Source organism: Aphelocoma coerulescens, chromosome 2, assembly GCF_041296385.1.
Source record: "Aphelocoma coerulescens isolate FSJ_1873_10779 chromosome 2, UR_Acoe_1.0, whole genome shotgun sequence".
In the NCBI taxonomy this organism is placed as follows: Eukaryota; Metazoa; Chordata; class Aves; order Passeriformes; family Corvidae; genus Aphelocoma; species Aphelocoma coerulescens.
The window spans coordinates 41,581,674-41,607,626 of NC_091015.1; the positions used below are offsets into that span (position 1 = coordinate 41,581,674).

General features: G+C 37.9%; 1 protein-coding gene across 6 annotated transcripts in view; it reads right to left on the bottom strand.

Annotated features, from left to right (window-relative positions):
- Positions 1–25,953, bottom strand: part of OSBPL3 (oxysterol binding protein like 3) — an 87,878-nt gene that overhangs the window by 24,862 nt on the left and 37,063 nt on the right. For 4 of the 6 annotated variants that reach the window (XM_069007134.1, XM_069007135.1, XM_069007136.1 and 1 more), the window contains exons 3-15: positions 22,197–22,439; positions 15,960–16,076; positions 15,697–15,750; positions 15,369–15,482; positions 14,444–14,614; positions 10,983–11,109; positions 10,042–10,145; positions 9,807–9,899; positions 9,061–9,217; positions 6,555–6,685; positions 3,717–3,824; positions 818–952; positions 28–121 (exon numbers count right to left, since the gene is read on the bottom strand). In XM_069007134.1, coding sequence (XP_068863235.1) covers positions 28–121; positions 818–952; positions 3,717–3,824; positions 6,555–6,685; positions 9,061–9,217; positions 9,807–9,899; positions 10,042–10,145; positions 10,983–11,109; positions 14,444–14,614; positions 15,369–15,482; positions 15,697–15,750; positions 15,960–16,076; positions 22,197–22,289 — 1,498 coding nt within the window. In that variant the 5' untranslated portion in view covers positions 22,290–22,439. Of the gene's footprint in view, positions 1–27; positions 122–817; positions 953–3,716; positions 3,825–6,554; positions 6,686–9,060; positions 9,218–9,806; positions 9,900–10,041; positions 10,146–10,982; positions 11,110–14,443; positions 14,615–15,368; positions 15,483–15,696; positions 15,751–15,959; positions 16,077–19,881; positions 19,956–22,196; positions 22,440–25,953 lie in introns of those variants that run through there. The other 2 variants (XM_069007140.1, XM_069007139.1) reach the window with 2 other exon arrangements.

The window sequence follows — 25,953 nt, forward strand, 5'->3', positions numbered from 1 at the left end:
CATGGCATAAAAACCCACTGAACTTACCTAACGTTTGTCTTTCATTCTCCATGTCATTGCTTAGGTTATCTTCTGAGACATTATCACTGATATCACTTACATATGAGTCATCATCTGATACCTGAGTGTGGGGTGGAAAAAAAGCAAGATACATCACTCATTAAAATAACCCCATATGCACGTGGAAAGTGTTACTTTCAGCTGCAATTATTGTTTGAATATAATTGAACCGTTTAAGTGGTGTTTCAGTACTACAGAAAAGTACTACAAAGTCCTAAGAAGAGACAACTAAATTTGGGAGAGATCGCCATAATTGAAGAATCTACCTTTAGTGGAGACATGCTTCATCTCCTTAGCCTCACAACTAGGAAGGCTTTCCTCCTATCAAAAGCCAAGGTTTTTATGGAGCCCAAGAGAGGAAATAATGATCTAATAAATTTCAATATGCATGACATCAGCTTCAAGGTACCTACAGGAACCACAAGGACAGGTATGAACAAGTATTTTTGTGATGCAATTCCTGGGGCACCTGTATAAGGACTGGAGGCAGCCAGTACAATGTCTGCAGTATCTGCATACTAGCTACTTAATTGCCATCTGCCTTGCTGAGTATGTAAGACTTCTTAATAATTGCTACCTTTTACAGTGAAGAGACAATGACAAGAAATAAATATAAATGGCATATTAATTTCTAAATGTTTTGAAAATTTAAATTTTCTAGCAGTCTTCTGATGGTACAGCTAGCACTCAGAAAGATTGCATGTCAATTAGCAGATAAGAAAATACATCTGAATGATGTCAATCTTCTTGCTCAGACCTCATTTTCTGAAGAACTAGCAGACAGCAGGACTTCCTGTGCATCAAAAAATTCTGTGAGAGAGTCAGCTATAGACAGTCTGCTTTCATTGGAGACCTGGTGAACCAGACCTCTGCCTTCTTCTCTTGAATTTTCCTGTTTAAAAGAAAAGAAGTTTTGAGCAGGGAAGTACCACAAACAACATTCGTGCATGCAATTCCACAGTCTCCTAACTTGAAGGGCTGTAAAACATTGGGAGAAAATTGTACATGCTCCTCTTAAATTTATGTAAAAGATAGCATGTGTTTCAAAGTGGGATTTAAAACCAAAGTAAAACAGAGCAAAGAGAAGGAAAAAGAAGGAAAATAAAGCAATGCATATTGAGTAAATCACTTAAAAGTGCTGCATATAAAAATGCTTTGCTATTTGAATTATTTAGCCAGATATATCCAAGTGTATCATCAAAAAGCCCACAAAAGAACAGAACTCCCATCTCTTTATATTACATCCTAGATTCACATTCCTTCCTGATCTTAGCAAATTAATTAATCATTGCTTAATGCAAAGCCTGCTGTAGAGTAGTCGACAAAATTCTGAGGGGTAAAGTTGCTTTATAATAGTATGTTTTCCTAGCTCTTTTTCTTCACCAATTTTCTATGCTGTGCTTTGGAAAGCATTCCTTCATATCCACACCTGAGATATCTCCACATTAACCAAAACCAACATACTATTTAAGCCATGGAACCGGAATTGCTTTTGCTGCTGGAGGCACATTTGACTGCCACAGAGATCTTGACAGTCCCTCCCATGGAAGCTCCAGAGATCATTGGTGTAAGCAGAGCTCCAACAGGTGGCCTGGCAAAGGTGGGGTGACCAGTGAGACTTCTCATTCTGTGGTGGCAGTAAAAAAGTTGGTAAAGCTTGTGTGCTACTGTTTTCCCTGATAACTCCTCCAACACAAAGGAAATGAGCTATGCTGGCCCAAGGGAGTGTATTAGCTGCTCTTAAGATTTTCTGCATGAGGTGCTTTACTAACTTATAACCATGACTTCCCTATCATAATTTTGCCGGAATTGTAGTATTTTATTTTCAGAACAACATAACAAACAGTCTGACAAGCCCATAATCAAGCTGACAAACCTTCTTTCAAAGTTTTTCTGTTGGTAGGTTTTGCTATTGTATGAAATGTTATTTGGTACACGCTGATAATGGTGACATGGAAACAAAACAAATGCTATACAAAAGACTTAAAAACCCGCTCCTTTTACAGCAGGGATAAAAGAGAACCTCAACATTGTCCCTCCTGTAGGAAGGCAGTTACACTAGCCTACAAGTAAAAAAAAATACCTTACACATAAGCATTGCTACTGGGATTGTTTCCAATACTATTTTGAATCTGAGAAGGGAAGTGAGCAGGAAAGACTCATAAAAGAGCATCAGGTTTTTATATCTAACACATAAGCTTCAGGTTTTCTTGTTCCAAATTCCCACTTTGGCATGATGAAATACAATTAAATTACCCAATAGACAAACAAAACTTTTCCCTTATGCAAAGGCTTGAGATACTATTTTATACTGCTTCAATTTTCAAACTGGGTGTATCACAGCACCCGATGTACCATTTAGTAACAAGTTTTGTGCAATGGTCCTGTCTTCCTCAAAGCAGCACTACTGTATCACAGTCCTCAGACAATCTTAAAATGAAGCCTCTCCAGTATAAGTGATTTCATCCTTAAGTTCCATCCCAAGCCATGCCAGAGGGAATTTGTGAATGCAACCTTAAAGGACCTTCTAAAAGCTATTTCTGTCACATGTGCCTCTGTGTGTGTGTATAGCACATAGCACAAGTTTCAGAAATAATCCGTCGTCATTGCAAAGACCTCCACTAAGTAAGAAAATAAAGAACTCCTGAAACTAAGTAACAGTGCATTAATGCTTTTCTGGATAGCAGTTTAAGTGCTGTTCAAATTCTCATGGGTTTTAAAGCAAAAGGCATTAGAATGATCAACTACCTAAAGGAAAAAAAACCCAAAACTGAACAGCTAAATATGACCAAAACACAGCTCCACTAAAACAGAACTGAACCAGAAGCGAACAGATGGAATCTGTTCTGGAATGACTAAACTGCCTTTAAAAATAAAAGGAAATAATTAGTTACATAAAAGCCCCAGCACTCAAGTTCTAATGAAAGATTTATACTACAAACACAGCAGAGGTTTCTGTATGAGTTAACATTTAGGAAAATCCATGATAAATAACACAGTTCTGGCTTCCCTCACTAACACCATTAACACCTACATCTTATGACCTATAATTATCCCATATTCACATGCATTCTGCAGTGAGCCAAAAAACTGTCTGAACATCAGTGGAATCTCAAACTGGCTAACTGGATATAGAAGACTCCCTGTCTTAACACAAAGAACACTAAATGGCTGAAAGGGTTCTTGTATGTACCATTAACTTTGATCCTTTCATGGAAATGTCTGATAATTGTTCTAAACCTTACATGATCCACACTAGTAGCCAACATTCTGGGCTAACAGCACTTAAAAACAAAAGATCTACAGAACTTAACAAGGGACTAAAAGGGCAAGAGAAACAGTGGCACAAGGGTGACAGGAGCTTTGTACATGCTGAATGAGAAGCAGGCAGGAGGCGAGGGAGAACACCAGGAACCAGTAGCAAAAAGCAATAGAAGATGTGCTCAAGAAACCTGCTCACAAGGAGAATCTTTGAAATCAAATACCAGACAATGCATCATCAGAAATGACTCACAACCATGAAAGCAGACTGGCTTTGCTAACACACCACACCACAGGGAAGACACGGAGAACAGGACAAGGCGCAGCTATGCAGCACTGTCTAGATGTAGGGGCTGGAGGAACGGACATCACTGAAAGAGGAAATCCATACCCACCTTCACCAAATCTGGACTTGATTTTGCATTAGATGCTGAATCAATGATCTTAGATTCGGCATGTATTCTGCGTAACCGGTCTTTAAGATCTGTGTTTTGTGCTATTGCCTGGAATATTTAACAAAAATATTGGGGATATAAAGTTCTCTCAGCTAACTTGAACGTGGCTTTATTGTATAAAAGGGGAAAAAGACTATTTAAAGTGCTGTATAAAACACTACCACCACATCATTTTTTTACTGGTTCAGCAAATCATTTATTATAAATGCTTCAAACATTACTCCTTATCTCTCAAATTAAAACTTTTTTTCCAGTGTGAGGAAACAGAGACATAAGTGCAGAAAAAAAGTCAAAGATGGCAGGGATGTTTTTCTTTCCAAGCTCCCTTCCTTCACCCCCATCTCCAACATAGCCTCCCTCAACATCTGTTCTTGCCACACCCAAAACCCTTTGATTTTCCCATACTGGCAGTTTCCTTTGCCTTCCAATGATGGAGAAGTAAGACATAAATTCACACAGGTAACAGGTATGATTTGTCTCCTATCAGATTATAATGGCAATGGTCAGAATAAGAAGCCTCTACTGCAAACTCATGTTTGTTACATGTTATTTATTTATTCTGGGTGCATCTGATAGATGTCAATTAGATTAGACATGTAGGAAGAGAGCGTAATCCTGCAATGAAACTACCTCTGAAACAAAATATCACGTTACTAATTTTGGAACAATACTGAAGACTTACATCCCATTTTAGTGATCTGAATCAATACCAGGATGTGGAGAACCCTGCTGTTTACACATCCACTTTATCCCACAAATGCTTCTGCTTTTGGCAGTAATTTTTGTTGAAAATTCTCTTGGTGGCAGGAAAGACAGTAAGCTCAGTGTGATGATGGAGGAGAGAAAACTTATTTCTGGCTTTACCTATATGTGGTCTGAATTTGCCATAAAGGTATATATCCCTTGTGTGTCAAGTGCTCAGCACTGTGTTAAATCCTCAACATCAGGTAAGTGCAAAACAGCTCTCCTGTAATAGCATCTTCCCATTTTCATTATTTGTTACAAAATATTTTCTTCCTTCTGTCTTCTTCCTCCCCCCAAATCAGAAATATTGTATCTTTTCCCGTTCCGTATTTCCTTTTCTTAGAATGTGTGTAGGTCAAGAATACTATCTTAATGAAGGAGAAGCAGAGGCAAATATGCTAATTTTGTGGTGGTTTATCCACTTTAAATCTGTTCATTTTTCTTCTGCTGCCAGGCTGATGGGAGCAAAACAGACTTATGTTTGATAGCTTTCAACCTGTGAGTGATTTTTTTGTTCCTCCTGTAGAGAAAACAAACTAAAATGAACAACAACAAACACTAAGCCAAAGTCATTAACACAGGACTCTCTTGCAAGGAAGTCTTAAAAATATGTCAAGTTTATCATCTCCATGCTTCCAAATGTCTTCAAAGGAAGCTCATTCCATTCTCCTACAGGATCTCTGCTGTACAGGATAAGAAAATTTCTGCTGGCATCATGACATTACAGAACTGCAGATTAAGAAGAGCCCTCATAGGTGATTACCTTGCTGAATCAGCCAAGGTTCACAGATGACTTCTGGATGGGCTACCAAACTAATTAAGTATCAGGTAAGACCTAAAAGAATTATTTTTAAAGACATGTACAGGATGAAGATGGACAACCAAATTTCACTGCCCAGAAAACAAAATGATTCATGCTAAGCTGAGTGTTCACTGAGTTCAGCAGTCTTAAAACTGATTTTCTGATATCAAATGGTAGACAAATAACATTGGAAAAATAAAAGTCACCTATTCAAATATCAGAAGTGGAACATCTGAAAGCCAAAACCAAAGAAATGCAAGTGAATGAGTACAGATATTATGCAACAGGCTTCAACTTTCACTAAATACTGTGAAGACGTCACAGCCTCTAAAGGTCTAAGCAAAGAGGCATGTCATACACTTAAAAACTATAGTCACATGCAGATTTTGTAAAGCAAAGGGAAGCTTTCATACTGAAATAATTCTAGGATTATCTACATCACATTGATCAGTGCCAGAGAGTCTCCTCTGCCTCTGATGTGGTGTTTGCAATAAACACTGAAATTTTAAGGCCATGGTAATGACGGCCCACATTGCTCTGAAATCAGATCAATTTGGTTGACATGTTCAAACATGACCCAGATGAAAAGTTCTGGTCTCAGCCAATTACATACAGCACACCAACCAACCCCCCACCTTTTTAATGAGCACCATCTTTTGTCATTTAGAACTCTGCCCTAAGAACTCCATTGCTGCTTTTAGAGGACTGAGAGATAATTGAGGTTGGAAGTCAACATAAACCAGTTGTACTTGAATTTGCTTTGCAGTGTCTTGGTGCAGCATAGAGAAGCTCTGTAGTGCACTAGAAAGGACAGCTGAGAGCATTCAGCCACTCTCACCTTTATTTTATGCTAAGTCATACAATGAATATTCAAGTGCTGCTTAGGTAAAGAAAAGGGAAAGGAAACCTGCAACCCATCAGAACTGAGTAGTAGCATGTTTAGAAAGAAAGCAGACTCACAGTAACAGAGCAGCCCTTTGATTCTTAACATTGAGTGATACAGATTACACTACATACCTAAATCAATCCATCTATTAAACTCCAATGATTGGAAAATACCTTTAACATTTAGAAGAGTCTTTGAAAAACACAATCTATAATAACTTACTACAATTAAATTCTGCAAATTTTAGCACAGAACTGACACTAAGGAAACAAAAATTAACTACTCTAAAATTTAAAAGAAATATCTGACAACAATGAAGCTTGGTGAGCTTCAGCATGTCACTTACAGATGTTAAGGCATTCTTCAAGCCCACTATTTGTGCAGATGGAGATGAGGATGCATCATAGTCCAGCATCTGCTTCAGCTTTTCTCTCTCTGTAGATATGGTGCTGAAAGCTGACCTCAAGGTGAAGTAAACTAGAACCATTTTGTAAAAAGTGACAGTTAAAAACAGCTGCTACCAATTGTATACACACCAACTACATAAAACTCAAAGCATCGTTTATGGTGACAGAAACAAGAATTTAGGTTGAGAGTTCCAGGGTGGGTTACTAAAAACAAGTAATATTAATCAAGGTTATAGGGTAGATTTTTAGTAGGAGACATGTTTATGGTGAAGGCTACTGTGTTGACTATATTAGCCACAGTCAAAATTACTCTGATTATTTGTGACAGATGGCAGCAAGGCTAACTAACCACATCTGCTCTTCACTTGCTTTTGTTTCCCAATTAGCTTGAATCTTCAGGTGGTCATGACTCTATTCCATACTCCTCTCTAAATTCCAGTGGGGGAGAAGAAGAGATGAAAGAAAAAAATCAAATAGAAAAAAAAAAGTCATAAAAAAAAAAGGCAGCTATAACACATACTGTGCCACAGCTATAGGGTTAGTAGTTTCCCCACAAGTAAGTCAACTGTGGTGTTGTGTTTTGTTATCTCTTTCTGTAATAGAGAAATTTCAGCTTGTTAGATGATTTAGTGACTCGGAGGGTCAGATCCTGAGTGATGTGCATGTTATGCTGCTACTTCTACTCCTTCCTGAGGCACTATCACCAGCCCAATACATTTAAATCAGACAACAGATCATGTAATTTTAAAATCACTAAAGGGGGTTTTATAGGGGAAATATGCTTTTAGATTTTTTTTTTTACCATTAAGACATTTCATCTTCTCTTTGACCACAAGGAATAAAAATTTATTTGAGCAGTATTTGCTTATGTAGGTTTTCAACATTCATCTGACTGGAGTATTAAAGGATTTCTGAGGGCCTAATCAAGCCCTGTAATACAGTCATGAGATTTGCCAATGCACAAATGAATCCATTTACAGGGAAATGAAGATAGAAAATCTGAGCATGGATGCATGAAAAAGGGAAACAATAAGGAATTCCCAATACTTCTCTCTCCTAATCATCCACTCTGAGTTAACCTGAATCATCATTTCCCTGAGTAGTTATGTAACTTAATTTAGTCTTCTGAAAAACTATTCTTAAAAGTATATTCCAACACTGCAAACCATTACCAAAGCTAATTCTCATACTATCCAAAGAAATCTTTAACAGTATCACAGGGTGGGGAGGGAGATATATTCCTGTGATCTATTCTGTTAGGTTTTCTGTTATATGTAGATAACATGACCAGAATCTTCAATTACATTTAATATGTTGTACACTAACTCTACTTTTCAAGAATTATTACCTACTAAACTAATAATGTTACATTTTATTCAATTTGTATCAAAAAGGTGACACAAAACTTTTCTCCACTACTCTTTCTTGGAAGGGGTGTGCTATTAAGTAACTTTAGAAAAATATTCTTTATCCTCTTAATAAAACCAAGTCAATAAAACCAAGTTAATTGTCCCTTCAAATCACTGTGGATCAATCTAAACAAAATTTCTGTCATAGACAATTCCAGTAAGATGATCTTGAGTAGGTGGTTTCATTGCTCAGCTTAACAGCAACTTCTCCAACTGCATCCCACCCTCACTTCTTTTCTTTCTTTGGAAAACATACGTCAGTTTTGACTATCATTGACTTTATGAAGTTTACTACTTAGATACATTTCTTACATAACAGAATCAAGATACATCAGCACTAAAGGGGAACAACAAGCAAAGAATGCTTATTGATAACATCAACCATTATTGTGTGCCAAAGGGGATAAAGCCAATACTCCCAAAAGCCTTTCAGCTATAAATGCTTAAGTGCCTCCCTCACCAAGATCACTTAAAACAATAAAAATGTTTCTGGTGCAAGGGTGATGGAACAAAGCATTGCTAATGAAAAATGATTTTGAGGGAAGAAATATTTCTAGTCAAGCTCCCCCTCTGGCTGCTTTGCATGATTTACTCTTCTGTATTCACTAAAAATAGGTTATTACCATAGCAACCCTTGCATCACCAACAAATGTTGACTCTGAACTACAGTGAAGCACACAGAATATAGAAACATAAATGTGCTCATATGCACGGATATGCATGCAAACGAGAGTACAGTCTGCTGTATTTCTAGAAACCAATTTTAGGTATTTTACCTTTTGGCAAAAAATAATTGAATCTAGGCTTTTAGCACATAAAACAAGTAGTTCTCTATTAAATAAAAACCCTAAAAAGTGGTGATTAAGCCCCCTTTTTCAAATGACTCAAGATCTCAACACTCGCAATTCCTCAAGGAAATTAAAGAAAGGGTGCTTTCTGCTTTTTCTAAACATTAAAGAGGAAGCATTCGCAGAAGTCATATCATTATCTAAACTGGGATGATATGAAGCCATTTATGAAAGACAATTTCATTTACCTTTATGTGCAATGTGAAACAAGTCTTCTTGCATTTTAGTAAATTCTGATGATGTTTCAGAGCCATCAGAGTAATTTTTCTCCTCTACAAAATCTATTGTAGATAAGTTTGGATTGGAAGCATGCAGTCTCATAGGGGCAGAAAATACTGAAGGCACCTGTAAGTAGACAGTAATTTGTGATGTTTTTATTAACTGTAAAGAAGATTTTATTTTATTGTACCCACCTGGATTACATGTTGCAGATACCAAAAATGAAAAAAATTACTATCAATTACCAATAAGATTCGAATGGATGACACCTGGCAAATGAAACCGGAGATATAACTTGGCCCAACATCCCATAATGGGAGATTGCCAAAACTCACAGAAGCAAGCCCATTGACAAAGGTAACATGCTATATTATTCTCCCCCACTTTTAAGTATCTAATCACATGGCCTCTGGATGCAAATGTGCACTAAACTAGCTAGGGAATTAGCAATAATCTGTTCTGATTTAAAAAAAAAATTAGAGACAGACTGAAAACAGGGGTAAAAAACATGGCCAGTGTCCTGAAGTTAACAGGACAGGTTCTATTGCAGATATCAATGACAAGGCATTTGTGTTTTGTCTGATATATTACCACTTAAAATGAGTAACACAGGACACTACTTAGAAAGGATTTGTATTTCCTTAACTGGTCATGCCAAGAAGTGATCAATAACTAAGGTTTGGAGGAAGATGGGCTCTGAAAGGACTGAAGTTACCTGTAACATTCCTTTAGCCTCTTTCCCAACAACCCTGGATCGCCACCTCCTGTGTGCTCTCTTTTCCTTCTTTGGGCTTTCAAAAGGTCCAACCTTTTAACAACACACAGGACAAAAACAACAGACTGCCATAAACCTAACAGAGCTAAGAAATACCTCGATTCTTTAAGATTTGGGGTTATTTTTTGGAATTGTAAGGGAAAATGCTTTTTGGTTTTGTTTTTAAACAACAAACCTGCATAGCATTTATAGCAGGCGCTGAATATGTCCTGTGAAGAACATCCATGCTCTGTAACAGCTGGTTCATTTCCAGTAAATATGTGTGACAGTTGGAGAGGTCTGTTTGGAACAAGAGAAAATTTTCAGTTGCCCTACAGTAACAGACACACTGACAGTTTTCTGTCTTTGTAGGTTAGTCCTATTTTGATTGCAGCTAGCTTAAGTTATTCATTGACTAAAAACATTAGACTGCTGGATAAAGAGATTGTATCCTATATTCAGGTTCAAATTCAAAATATTGAAATGCATCTATATGGTTACACACCATGTGATCATGATATCTTTTCCTAGTTGGCTGCAGAAAAAATGAGAATAATGTGGTAATTTCTGCAGTTTGAGATTTGTCAGAGCTCCTCCTGGTGAGGGTAACAATGCCACAGGCATCAACACTGAATTGCGCATTCAGACCTAGAGGTGAGGCTCCTCTGTATTAGAGAAGAAGCTCACTGGTACGTAGAAACTTAACAAATAAATATCACACAGACACTGCCAACATGAGAAAGATCTTCATGCTCTTAGGAAAGCATGAAAGCAGAAGGTGACTTTGAAGTACAAAGACTTAGTGCTTTTCGAATTACTAGGTTTTGGATGCTTCCCTTTTTCCAGCCTAAGGATGTTCAGATCTTACTACTGCATGTGATGTTCCTATATAAAAGAAAATGTACTGAAATGTACTGGTTCCTTGAAGAGCTGCCCACAATTGATACCCCCACATCCAAAATCACCAGTTCTTTTGCAAACAAGTCAGTAACCACTTAATCAACCACCACCTCTCTCCTTCCTCCAGTTTCAGAGAAAATTCTAACCGTAATGACTACTTAGTGTATAATACTCTCATTGTTATGAGAAACTAGGGGAAATATTAGGCTACTTTCAGCTTTCTTCAAATATCATTACCTCTTGAGCATTTTTCCATGTCTTCAGAAGACTGCAGCCAAGATGAAATCCTGGACTCGTTACTCGAAAAAGAAAATGACAAATTACCTCCAGTTGACACTGAATTCTGTTTGGTCAAGCTGCCTGCCTGTTCCAAAGAAGAACAAATGCATTATTAACACACAGTATTTTAATGTTGTATGCACAAATTCCAGCAACCAACAGTTGAGGACCATGATCATGGACAAGGACTGAAGGCATCAATTACATGCAGGGGAAACAAGGTGTATGATTTAGGCTAGGTATATAGTCATTGAGCATAATGCCAGGATATCTAACATAACTGCTCTCCACAAGCAATAGAAACACTCAAGGAACCATGAAAATTTGCTGAAAACTAAATTTTGAGGAAGGGCAAAGTTCTGCATAAATTAAGTCAACTTAAAACAATTAAAGTACCATATCTGAAGGGACCAAATTCAGACATTCTGTTCCTCCTTCATGCTCCCCCAAGAAGCCCCAAAAGTAACTTAGATGTAACACATACATTTGCTAAAGCTATTTTTCAGTGTAAAAGCAAGATATACTAGATGTCATTTAAAATTTTACACAAGGTTGAGTGACTTCAGCATGGATTTGGCTCGACAGGTCTTAATACAGGGATGACCATACACCTCATCTGGTTAAAGACTACCCTTTGACAACACCTCAGTAAATATTTTCAAACTTAGTTCAATTTCAGCAGTGCCCATCATCAGATGCTTCAAGAGATGCTGGAAATTCTGCATAAGAGCTAATTGAGCAGTACAATTAAATAGCTTCCAATGGGAAGAAATTTCTACCCTGTACTGTTACCAGTTGATTGTGGCCTATAATGCTGTTTTCTTCTCTCATGTAACTACAAATAGTAGCCATTCAAATACCTAGTTATTTTTACACCTTATTAAACCTTTCATTTTCAATAATACCCAGGTCAGGAAGATGCACAAATCACATGCGTTGTCAACATCTTGTTAAAAATCAGTTTTAAACTGTTTCATCTTAGTGCCATTACACAGCCATTTTACTGATTATGAGAAAAGGTGACTAAATTGTTTGGCTCTTCTCTGAAACATACAATTTACAAACCTCCTGCTCACCTTATATCAGAACTCCAGTAGTACTAATTTTAAATCTATTAATAAGAAATTTCATCTACATCTCAGTCAGTTGCAGCTTTCTTAGTAGGCCTTTTTAAATTTACAACATGACCACCAACCTGAGCTTCAGAATAAAATGAAATGCACTATCCATGTGATGTCATTCAGTATTGTGTCAGTATGTAACAGCAGTAAGCATCAATGAGCACACTTGTTTTTAAATTAATCAACTCAGCTTAGCTGGCTTATTCCTACATAAAGCTGTACAAGCTTTAGTCATCTATTTAGACATATATATAAACACACACATATATCCAAATAATAATCTCAGCATCTTTAAAAGCACAAGTAAACTGAATTTAACGATGGGCAATTGTATTGGCATTTTTTGAACCAATTCCACATTTATCTCTTCAGAAATCGGCCTCATGTAACCAACTTTTCCAGAACTCATATACAAGTGACATGAGCACGAGGAAAGAAGGAATTAGGGATTGCCAAGAATTGACAAGAGAGAGCTTGTGTAGCTCCACTTTTCAGAGTTTTGCTTTGGATCAGTATGGCTAAGCTTTAGAATCCAAGGATTCCACATAAACATGTGCATATACAGACACCTGTCTCTCAACCACAATAAAAAAAGAAGTGAAAACCGATCAGGTGTTGCTAAAAGCAAATAAAATGAAACTTGAAGTTCACTCAATACATATTTCTCAAAATAACCTAAGTGCTGGAGTAATATCAACTAACACCAAGCTAAGGCTGGTGTAAATTGGCAGACTTCCATTTAGCTTGAGCACAGCTAAGGTGATTAACTGCAGCTTAAGAACTATCCCCTTCTATTTTTCACATGAAAATAAGTAGGGCTTCTTTGCAGTGCAAATCTGCACTAATAGTCTGAATTAAAGTCTTTCATGCCAAAGAAGAAATGGTTAGTTTCCCCACAGTAAGCATAGATTTTAAGATATGCTGGTCACATAGATTTGTTTGGTTTGGATCTTTCGGGGTTTTTTGAGGGCACCAGCATAAATATATCATGGACTTTGCAATGTTGCTCTTCTGCCCTTGATATCCTTCCCCACTTCTATCCCTGCTGTCTTTCAGGAGAAAATAATGAAATGGCCACAGGAGATTTGCCATTCCCTTGCAGACAGTGCCTGAGGAGAGCAGGCTGTCAGAGCCACGGAGCTGCTGGCACAAGGAATGCGTGCAGACAACTCTCTGCAGAACGGCCTTGTTACCGCAGGGTGAGTTATTGTTCTTTCAGCTGCCCGCTCGCACACATCCCCTCCCTCTTAACCACGAGCAAAAAGCTGTTCAGACACGTCTGTGTGTGTGCTAAAACTCACTCAGTTACAGGATAAAGTGATGAACTGCAGGTATTGGGGAACAAGCCTACTCAGATCATAAAGTAATTACACGAGGGAAAAGAAAGCCTTAGTTAGAAGGAGAACAAGGAGAGCATGGCTGCTTAGGAGTCATTCTGGAGCTGACAGAAACAGTTACTACATTTCAACTATAGTAACACAGAACATTTTTTTTTTGATTCTCAAAAGCGACCAGTGATTCTACATTGGAGCAGAAGACCTTCTTTGGGTGAAGGTCAGCCAGTCAATGTACAGACAGCTGAAGGCACAGAGGCTGTGTTCAGGCACAGAACCAACACCCTCGTCCATGAAACTGCCATTTAAGAGGCCATTTATGAGGGTGGACTGAGCATTTGTCAGGTCATTTGTGAAACCAATTCACAGACTTTACCAAAAGAGAAGTACACTGCTGACTGGACCCATCTAGACCCCATATCCACCTACAGCACAGCCCTTGGACTGATATGAATAATGTGTTTGCCTCAGTTAAAAATATAAATAGTGGTCCCAGTTGATGGCTTCTTGTATAACTCCTAAATACTCCTTAGTTAAGTAGTCAGCTTCATTCATGTAAAAGGGAAAAGGGTTTATTAGCTAAAGGATATATGACAAAATGCTAAAGGGAAAAAAAATACCTAGCTGAGTACTCTTCTGTGACTAATATTCACCAGCACATATCAGACAAATACTGATATATGTCCCAAACATTTATGAGGATTCTAACTCAATATACAGTTTTGAAATTCACTGTGAAAATACAATTTACTAGATTAAATAATGAAAAACTACTACACCAAATTTAATAGCATCATAAAGGAAACTGCTTGGGTGTAAATCAATAAATAATTTTCCTCTTGACATTTTAGAACATAACTTAAGTGCCACCACAAACTTCCATTATGCTCTTTATTTAATGAACACAAATTAGACTAATTTAATTCTTTATGAAAGCTCATTATTTATAAATAAAAACTATTACCTTTCTACCTGGAGTAGAATCACAGAAACCAGGGACAGAGTCCATAGTAGTAGATACAGGGAAGAAAATATTATTGGCGTCGTGAGGAAACATGGAGATTTCATTCTGACGGTACATCCTGTGATGGCGAAGTTTTGCTACCCATTCATCAAACAGCTCCTGAGACTTCACCTACACAAAATTTCAGGGTTGGTAACATTCACATTCAAAATAACTAACAAAGAAATTGTGGTATTTCGTGCTCATTAGACAGCTAGCCTGGCTGACCTTTACTGGCAAAGTATCAGGAACGTTTTTCTAAGAATGCTCCTACCAAAATGCACACTGTATGAGCTTAGGCATGATAAAAAATTAATCACAAGATAAAGTCAGGAAAAAGAGAAACTACAGTTAGTAGTTATGCTTTCCAGTGCAGAACACAATACTAGAACAACTTATAGATAAAAAAACCCCCTACAATTTGAATAAAGCCTCACACATATAATTTTTCATTTCTTAATTGCCATTGGTAAAAGCTAGGTCAGTGTTTAACTAATTACAAATAGAAATTTGATTTTGGTGATATACTTTGAAACAATTTATTCCACAAGTATAAATCCCCATACTTGACCATGGAAAATACTTCCTATAGATAAGACAAGGATGAAGATACAACTACTGAAAATAAAAGCACTTGTGTAAGAAGTGAAAAAAGCACAGCTAAACATGAGGCATCTTTGAGGTTTCTGTTCAGAATAGGGTTACTGATCCTGGGCCCTAAAACAGTACAATAAGACCTCTCAAGTTATTAAGTGTAAACTAATCTGCTGAAACTAAAAAGTTATTAGTGTAACTAACAAACCTCTTGCTATCAAAAAAAAAAAAAGGCTCCACCCTACACAGCTAATGTTATTAGTCTGGGATTATAACAACCTTGAAGACCTACCTTTAGGTGGTATATCTGCTCTTCTGTATCCAAATCTATACATTTTGTTGATTTCTTTACAGACATGACAGAAAGTCCAACATCAATACAGCCATGAAGTTTTCCTCTCTCTATCTGCAAAAATGTAAAAAGTAAAAACACAATCACCCCAGATGAAAGCAAAAGGATAAATATTACCTTCTGAAATCAGCATTTCTTCCCCTCTCAACCTACTGTTTAGAACTGCTGAAACTCTATTTCTCATTGCCAACAGTAGGGAATTATTGTTATTTTGGATAAAAGAGTGGTGTTACTTTATAATGGCCTTAGAGGGTTTCTGATCACTTACATCAGCTCGGCATTTAGAATACTTCAAAATCCCTCTGTCCAAAAAGAAGTATCTCTGTAACCAGAAATGCAGAGAATTAAAAACAAACAAAACACAAAAAAGGCCACAAACAGAAAAATAGCAAAAAGACATCCTCCCCACTTCCATTTCTTTCTTTCAGAGAACACTTTCTCTGCTTTTTTGTAACCCTTTTGTCACAAAACCACACCAAGTAAGTTCCACTCACGTGGCATCAAGCTTTCAGATACACATTCCTTTCCTACCTTGTGCCAGCCTTTCAGAGGCCATTTCCTCTTTTTCAGCAAGCAGCCCTCCTGCTTCTGTGGCTCCTGGGTACAATTCATTGCTCCCCGGAGTCCTTCTACAATTTCCCAGCTGTCCTGCTTAAACAGAAAATCCAAATGTAGATCTTATTTCTTCCAAAGAACTGAATTGTAAAGAGAGATTCAAGAAGAAGAAGGCTATAAGAAAAAAAGACAAAACCCAATTGATGTTGAAATATAACCAAGGATCCATGTGTACACTTTGTTACATATCATCAGAGAGATAAGGTTCTTTTTAATTTTGATAGAAACAACATCACTGAACAAAATACAATTTTTATGACACCATCCTTCATTGAATTTATGTGCTTGCCAGAATTTTATATGTATTTTCTCCTGCATGTATATACACACAGTGCATAACCACAGCAAACAGTCACAATTTAGCAGAAAACCTTCTGTCATCACAGACAGAAACAGCCCATGTTAAAAGGATAGGTTTTGTAGGTTATGAAGCAAAAAATGAGACACTGAAAACGAAGACCTTTTTTCTATAAAACTCTTTTGCCCATACTCGGTAACTCAAGGTTTTGTTTGGTACAAATTGCAGCCTCCCTAAAGTAAAAATAATAAAATAAATTAAATCAAACTAAACTAAAAACAAATCAAAAAGTGAGGGAAGTAACTCAAGTACTATGAGGAACATGACGAATGGAAATTATAAGAAAAATAGAAGTCACCCTTCATCAGATACAACTCCAATTAAAAGAGAATCTTTTGCCAGCAGGAACTCTTAAATGAAAGACCCTGCAGCAATATAACAGAGAAGAGACTAAATCTCACGGTATTTTTGCAGTTTTTATTTATGGAACAACTACAAATGACAATGTCACATGTGTTTCAAGATTTCAGAGATCTCATGAATTATTTATTGCCAGGATTTGGCAGATGTAGAATTATAAATAACTGACAGGAAATGGTACGTGCTAGTACCATCCCTTTATATTTCAAAAAGATAAAGAATACTTTAATACACAGAGTATAATAACAAAAAGGACAAGTGTGAAACACATTAGGGAAAAGAGAACTATTCCAGGTAGGTAAGTACTCATGGTGCTCCCTGTAAGATACATAGGGAAGTATTCCCAAAAAGAACTTGACTGGCTAAAAAAACCCTTGAAAAGTGAAACAAAATTAAACAAAAAAAATCAGCAAGTGTGCTAGCTGTCCTCATTTATCCATCTTCAGAATGCTTAAACTTCACCTCTATAAACCCAGAAAAAAGTTACATCAGGTAATATGCTCATTACTTGTGTAATAAGGCATTACAAGCAAACCTTCTTGAAAAGGCATCTATTAATTCCACCACACTATTGGTGGCACTCCATTATATCTCTGTTATTTTCCTTGTGCTTCATTTAATATAAGAAACTGGAAAGCTGCTCTGCTTTCCTGTTTTGAGTTTAGTCTCCCAACACTCACCACACAACAGGCTACAAGCAGTAGAAATGTGGGGCTGAGCAGCTCCTGGCAATCAACACCTTACAGACCATCCAATGATGTTGTACTACCTCAACATAAGTCAAAAGTGCAGTTGTCCTAATCAAAATTTTTACAAGGGAACATATTTTGTTATAGAATTCTAATTAAGAACTAACAGGAACAGCTGCGAGATTAAGAAAAATGTTGTGTTTATGGTTTTGTTTCTTTCTTCTTGAAATTAGCCAGAAGAACCTTGCAGAGAGACAAGCAGAAATTTGATCTCAATCAAGGAAGATTCACAGTATCATAGATTATCTCAGGTTGGAAGGGACCCTACAAGATCATCTATTTTCAACCCCTCTGCCACAGGCAGGGACACCTTCCACTAGATTAGGCTGCTTAGAGCCCCATCGAACTTGGCAGTGAACACTTCCAGGGGTGGGGCATCCAAAAGTTCTCTGAGCAACCTGCTCCAGTTGTCTCACAACTTTCACAGTAAAAATTCTCCTAACAGCTAATCTAAATCTCCCTTCTTTCAGTTTATGACCGTTCCCTCCTGTCCTATCACTGTGTAAATATTCATTCTCTTTTTCTATATGCTCCTTTAAGTACTCAAAAAGGCTGCAGTGAGTCACCACAGAGCCTCATCTTTCTGTAAGGATCAGCTTAGAAAGAAAGGGACTCCTGAAATGAGACAGAGCCATTATATTGGGTATATGAGGTGAAGAGAAAGGAATCAGCTGTGAAATAGCTCAGCCATTACACCCATCTGGAATATAAAGACTGTTAATAGTTTTGATCAAACTTTTAAACACAGAATACAACCTTCCCTGCATTACAATTCCAATTTTGCCTGGACCTCTCCTGCAGTCCAGACACAAGGTGTCTCTCACATTCCTGCAGGAAAGTCACATTTATCACAGTTCTTCAGGTCAGCAAGGTGGCCTACAATGTGCCTTCTCAAATAAAAAAGTGTGAAAATGGGAAGAAAAGGTGAAGTGGGAGCACTGCTTCCCCTCAAGCAGTCTTGATGGCCTGCCAAATCTCAGGTAGAAGGCAAGTCTGCTACACATCTCTCTACCCCAGGAACCACACACTTCAATTGTCAGCTGTACCTAAAGGTAGCTTAGTTGAATTAGAAATGGATCTTAAAAGCTCACAGAATTAACAGTTTGGGGGCCTGCTGGATACACGCAAGGTGCCATGATGCAATAACAGAAACTGGTCCTCTTCCATATACACCCTTCCAGAAGAATCCAACCTTTCCCACTTGATCAAACACATTTTTCAAAAACACTGACTGTTTTTAGATCCATTGCTTGACCCAGACCCTACAGATCTTGTTCAGGTTTTTCGTTTTGCAAGAGATTTGACACCTCACTGAATGAGGAAAAAGCGTCAGCTGGCTATTCCTGGGAGCAGCTGCAGAAGTGAAAGAAAACTGCTTACTCTCTAAAATGAAGGCAAATGAGTCAGGCTGGTCGATTATCTTCTCTACCCATCCCTCTGAAATAGCAGAGGAGCAAATTGGAGATACAGGACTTCCTGAAAGCATTCAGATTACACTCACTTTTGCTGATTCTTATCCCACAATAGGGAACTGAAAGAGATAGCCCAAAACATGGCACTAACTTGAAGAAAAAAAACAATGACATCCCCCTACCCCCCAAACTCCCAGATGAATGGCATTAACAATTCTAGCATAAGTCTGATGTCTAGATTGGTTGTGTTTTAGGATTACAGCACTACAAAAGATTTTGCATCATTATGGGCCAAAATCTGCACAAAACGATCAACACTGTATTTGCTACCCAGGAAGAAATTTTACTAGAGGCTAAGGGAGGAGCAAAACCTTTACTTTTCTCAGGTCCAGAGGTGCTCATTTCAGATCAGCACTGAAAAATCCCGCTGTACACACTCCTTGGCCCATACCTGGTCTATGGTTGAGGAAAAAAACCCACAGACTTCAGTCTTCAGAGATAAGTAGATCATTAGGTAAATGCATTAATTTTCTTTGTTTGATAAAATAAAAGCCTCCTCATTTTCTGCAATACTCTGCACCATACACCTCCTTAAGGCAAATTATTTCAGGGGAAAGTATGAAGTAATGATTCTGAATGGCTCTCAGACTGATGCTTGCAGTTGCAGCTCCCTGAACGAAACAGATGACATTGCCAGACTTTCTCCCAGTGCAAAATGCAGGCAGTTGTACCAAATATTTTAAAGTGCCAAAAATAGAAACCTGCTTTGTGGAGGATAAGGGTTGGCATCAGCTGCAACTAAGGCATTTGCTACGGTTCATAAAATTGTCAGAAATGATTTAATTTTCTTTTATGGAACATGAGGTTTTTTAAGATGGTTCTCCTGTCACAAAGCTTTTCCCTAGTGGATCTACTTTAAAAGTTAGTTAGCAGATTTAAAAATAACTAGCACAACATACCTTCTTTTGATCACAAATCAATTTAAATTTAAGGAAGATAACACTGGTTTTCTTTCCTCACAAAACTGAATTTGAGTTGTCTCTCTGTGGAAGAGATTCCTTTCCATAACTGAAGGAGAGGGGCAGAGAAAAGCAAAGAGGTGAGAAGTGGCAGTAGCCTCCAACTTTTCATACAGTTTCAAAGTGCAGGTGAACTTAGTGGAAGAAGATTAACTGTTAGCCTGCTCAGTTCACGCAGAAAATGTATTACATCAGGCAGAAAACGGGCACCAAATGTAGCAAAGCAAGGAGTAGATCCCTCAAAGTCCTGCAGCCCTGCTTAAGTCAACTCCTTTCTAGCACAGTGGCTCATCTTATGCATCACAGGAGTCATGCCCCACACAAACAGCACACCAACATGTAAGTAACTTTAGCAGACACAGCAGCCTGGCACTACTGTGCTTCCACATCCCACCCTCAGGTCACTTCTTTGGTGTGGCATACACCAGCAATAAGAGTCTGTGTCTAGGAAACCAAGAGAGACTCAAAATGAAGATCCTGCTATTTTTTGGCAAGCTTCCCCCTGCTCCAACTCACCTTTCCCCTACAATTTTCAGAATTTCTTTCTACTTAATCAGATTCAAAGAAGTGCTGTGTCAGAGCAGCAGCACAGAGAAAAGCATCTGTCAGGCAGCTCTGTCACTAACCCACAAGCCACAAGCACAAGAGCTGCAAGTGTTTGAAGGGGGAATAAGAAGCCCTCCATGGAGCTGGAATATGAAGAGAAGAATACCAAAATCATAGCGCATCACTCCCAAACCTGCACAGTACCCGGCAACATCATTTAAACTTTCAGGATACTATTAATAAAAAAGTATCAGTAAAAGCATTACATTCCACTATTCTACCAGGATTTTGAAACAAACACCAAAACAAATCCAAACAAAAAGCTCCTGAAGGTTATTGCACATGTGGTCCTTTTTTGATTAGGGGATTTTTAACAGTTTCATACAACTTTAGATTGTTGCTGTTTTGTTAATAGATCACCTAAAGTACTGTCATTTAAACTCATATACAGATGGAAAGGGCAAATAAATGGCATAAGTATGGTTCCTTATGTTGGCTGTGTTACACACCAGTGGATTTAGTCATACTCATGTAAATCTTATTATTTAAATACTACATGATAACACGTGATAGACATGAACTGTTGAACAGACAATGCCTTTTAAAAAGTCTTTTAAATTACACTTTTATCCTCATACGGAGGATATAAAAGATAATGTGGCAGGAAAACAAAAAAGACATCCTGAGAGCAAGGATTTCACTGTTCACTATACTGGAAATGCACAGCATTTCTCACAAGCACAGCACTTTAAAAGGCATAAATTGTTCAGACATTTGCCTGCCTTGCCAACTGTATGAACAGGGCCAGAAGTCCTAGAAGAGCAGGTGCTGTTTCAAAACACAGCTGAGGACTCCAAAGCTTTTGGGGGACTGGGATGCTCAATTCCAATTAAATTCTCAGCCCGAGGCAGCTTCAAGAGCTCCACTAAGCCAGCACTTGTACAGATAAAAGTTGTTGAGCACTTTGCTCATGACTTTGCAAATATGGATTGAGCACATTTAAGTTTAATTCTCAGTGTAGCTGCAGGTCAGCATTTCTTGCCCACAAACAAAGCTGTCTTCAGCAGCCTCACCTGTCAGGTGCAAACACTTGTAGACACATCTTTTGAAACTGAGAGGTTTAAAGATTAGCATAATCTCTGCAGAAAACAAAGCAACCTTTACATTTGGCACCCAGATGCAGCATGTTACATGAATACTCATTTTCCTATCTACAGTTCTCTAGCAACAACCAGCACACATGGGCATTCAAAGAAGCCCTGTGTCAGGTTTATGAAAAATGAATTATCTTTCACACATGCATGCACACCTTTCCTTGGAAACTTGAAATAAACAGCGCAGTTACACAATATTCTACCACAAAAGTAGTGCCTAACAGAAAAGATTTGGGATTTCAGGATCAAACCACTGAGAACAAGATGCTACAGCAGCTCCATCTCACTATGAAGACACCATACACACAATAAGATGGAAATCAAAATGCACTGTTAGCATTCCAGTTTTACACATGCCTGCTATTTAGTAATGTGTGTAATGCATTTGACTCAAAACAAGATGCTACTACCAACAAAAAAAAAGTGAGGAAAGCAAAGAAGTGATGAAATAAAACAAGTAAGCAACAAGAAAACAGGATTTAAGAGATTTGCAGGTATTCAAGAAAAAAGTAACAGCCAATCTCAGCAATCCTTTCAGTTTGGTGAAAGAAGTACCTGTCGACTTCCCTGCTTGGAGGAGCAGCTGCTAGTACTTCTTGAAGGAGACAACATTTTCTGGGATGCACCAAAGTTTTTTTCGTCACTCATGATCCAATACTATTTGTTTCACATAAGCTCACTTAAAACACCATTAAAAGGTAATTTGGAAAATGTGTTGGAAGACTCCTCAGAGAAACACTGAACTCATTCTTTACCCAAATGCAGTCCAGTGGCATGATCTGTATCCCAGGGACACTCCTAAAAGGGAAAAGAAAAACAAAAAGCCAAGTTACCAGATGCTGTCTCTTGTTGACATACTCTAGCATGAATCATAACAAAGCCTTTGGTAACACAAGCTGAGCACATTACTGTATTTTGTAAGAAATAAATTCAACAATCACTTTAAGATAAATTTGCAAGTCTCAAACAGGAATGACATTAATTTTGGAGCCTAAAAACATTATAATTGTTGCTATTTATTCAGAGGACAAAGTACAGTATCAAGCATCTTTTTACAGATTTAAATTAATTTTAAAAATTAATAAAGACACACAAAGAAAACAATAACTATCTATATGAAACGGCCCAAAATAGACTCAAAGTGACAAGAAAATATCTAATAAAATGTCTCCAAAAATGATGATGTAATCAAAAATATGTATCTTATCTGTTCCTTGATAATTTAAACAAGTAAGTATGGCTTCAGGTTATAAGGAAAAAGGAAACTGTACATGAAAGAGTAATACCTAAAAGTAGTGAGCATGAAAAGTTAGCTGCATAGAGCTGTGCATGACCACTTTCACCCGGAATCAGAAAGCTCTAACTACAGTCACATCAGTTGTCTCAGTGAGTGACTGGAAGAATAATTAACAGTCTGTTTAACAACAGTGCTCCTTGCAGCACATGCAAATAAAAGCCATGCCAGGAACTCCCAGTAAGGGATTTCCAGCATGGGTAAAAGTTGTCATGGTAACCGCATACTTAAAAAAAACCCCAACAAAACAACACATAGAGGACATTAGAAAAAGGTGATGCTTTCCAAAACTTGAGGTGGCTGCATTGTATATCACTTCAAATTTTATTGTCTCAGGCAAAGAATTCACAATTATGAAGAGTCCAAGAACAACCACTGAGGAAGGTAAGGAAGTTTCCACAGAGAGATTTCATTGCCAGAACAGGGAGGCACTACTTCACAATGCCCTTGCTTGCACTGTGAACAGTCCTGAGCTGGAATCACTGATTATTGACGTTGGCACTCATTCTTTCTTGATGACACTTAAATACTATTCTGAGAGAACCAGTAATTTTAGATCCCTAGTAAAACATTTTGTGCGTTTTAAGAATTCATTTTCCTTAAAAAAACCCCCAAACAACAGCAACAAAAAAACAACCCAAAAACAAACAAAAAAACCCCCAAAACAAACCCAAAAAAACCACATCAAAATCCACAGACACAGACAGAACACAAACTTAAAACCAGGTGCTATATTTAAGATGAAGACAACACTGCAGCAGAAAACCCCTCTCCCTGCTGCTGTAGTTTGAAGCATCCAGCTTTTGAACAAGAGACCTTTTCCAGTCTACAGTGCTTTCTGGCAATATAGTTTGCTGTAACATTTCAATCAACATGCCCTCTTTTCACCTGAAACACAATCTCTCTTTATGGCATTTACTTTACCTAGTCAAAAATACTCTGTTACCTCCAGAGCAAATCTGTGATACAGCCTCCACAAGTGAGGTGAGAAAGGAACTCTCCTGGGGTTCTTTCAGGAGTGAAGGTGAGTCAGCTTGGTCAATATTCCAAGAACCAGCAGAGAGCTACAAAGACAGTGAGCACAACGAAGGCCAAAAAACCCCAGAACAGCAATGTGATAGCAAGGTCTGTGTGATTTGGGCCCAACAGATGGACTTTAAACTGAAATTATGACTGAGATAAGGAGCAGTGCATTTTGGAGAAGGTATGGTCACTTTCTGTCTGGAAGACAAATTTGTGTGGCATTTCATTAAGAACTAATACTTTAAGCAGACTTAGATTTTTTTTTTTTTTTAAAGCAGGTTAGAAGCATCTCAGGTTTTTAACTATAGAGTAAATATAAAGGATTAACTTTCTTCCTTACTTGCAAACTCCATTTAGCAAAGTAGTTTAATGGTAACATCTGTATTAACAAGCAGAGGTCAAACACTCTCAACAGGAACAGAAACACCCTTCATGCAAACTCATTGTTCAAATACCACCTTGAAACCAGACAGCAAGTTTTGGGACACACTTTGCTCAGAAAAATCCCTGTTATCTTCACTGCTCCATGTTCAGAATGAGCACCTTCAGCTTTCATTGGTGACTATCTGACATTTTGGCAGTGATTGGCAGAGTTCATGGCAAGAAACAGGCTCTAATTTGCAGCAAAATGCACTGAAAATTACTGTCGTCAGTACCTTGTGGGTATATCTCCTGGACACACTAGGTTTAAGATATACAATGCCCTTTGCCTGTTTGAACACACAACACAAGAGTTGCGATGCCCTGGAAGTGCCAAGTAAGCCAAAAAAATCCTAGAGGTCTCTTGGACTTCAACACAGAGAGAAGCCGTATCATTATAGGAATATTTCTATCATCACGTTTCTGGTGGGGAGTCTAAATGAACTAAAGGTTTGGCTACATTAATGTTTTAGGACAGAGCAGAGGGCTACCTCCTCTGCAGATCTCCTGTAATAACTAGGTTTGCACTGCAGGGCAGTCTTGGAACATGGGAACTGAATCCCTTTTGGATTAAATATACTCCAGGACTGCATCCAGTGCTCAAAGCATTGAGTCCATAACACCAGAATAGAGCTAGTCCTGACTAGTCTTATCCAGGGGCTGCTGTTAGGTCTTCACCTTTACCTGACTGACGACAAGAATCCACTTTTACTGCACTGCTCTACTTGCTAACATCGACGTCAGAGAGACACAGACTTACGCCACCTAAAAAAGTACTTAAGATCTCCTAGGGCGATGTCATTTGTCCTTCTGGAATCAAAAAGAGGGAGATGGGCACGTTTCCAGAATTCAAATGAGCTGAAGATGACTCACGACCTAACAAGAGGTGCTTGAACATGGAGCAGGAGACAGGTGAGGTAAATCTGGCAGAGCGCACCTGAAGTATTTTGTCAGTCTGCTTCTGAAGTTGGGTTTTTAAATTTTCCTTTATTCCTTCAAATTAATTACTGCATAGGCTGAAGGAAAGGCTTTTCTTACCAGTCCTGAAGAATACACGAGTGAAAAATGTATCCTCTCTCCAAAGTGCTTTATTCTATTGGTGTTTCCCAGTAACTTAACTTCTTACCTTGAGACTTCCAGATTTGAACATGAAAAAGTGTATGTGAATAATGATCCCTCATCTCCTCTGTAAAAACTGCTGCATATTCCAGCAACAACTCTGTGCTCCTTTTTAAAAATTCTTTTCAAGTTTAGAAAAGAAAAAAGAGAACTGTGGCTGCCCTTCAACAATAACTCACTTTTCTTCCAGGAAAGTGAGAAAACACTGATCCTGCATCCCAACTTGACTGGCTTTCAGCAGCAGTGACTGGGCCTCTCTCTAAGGCAAACGATATTTTACATTACCTGGGGAAATTAAGGCCACCAGGTATAAGAGTAATTTCAACTTTAAAGAAAGCATAAAAAGTAGTGTTATACTAACAAAGGGAATATTGCAACTACAGTCGATTTTTAAAGTCTTCATGATCCAACTGCTTCAGATTCATTACAACTTGCTCTTTTCCATGCCACAAGGAT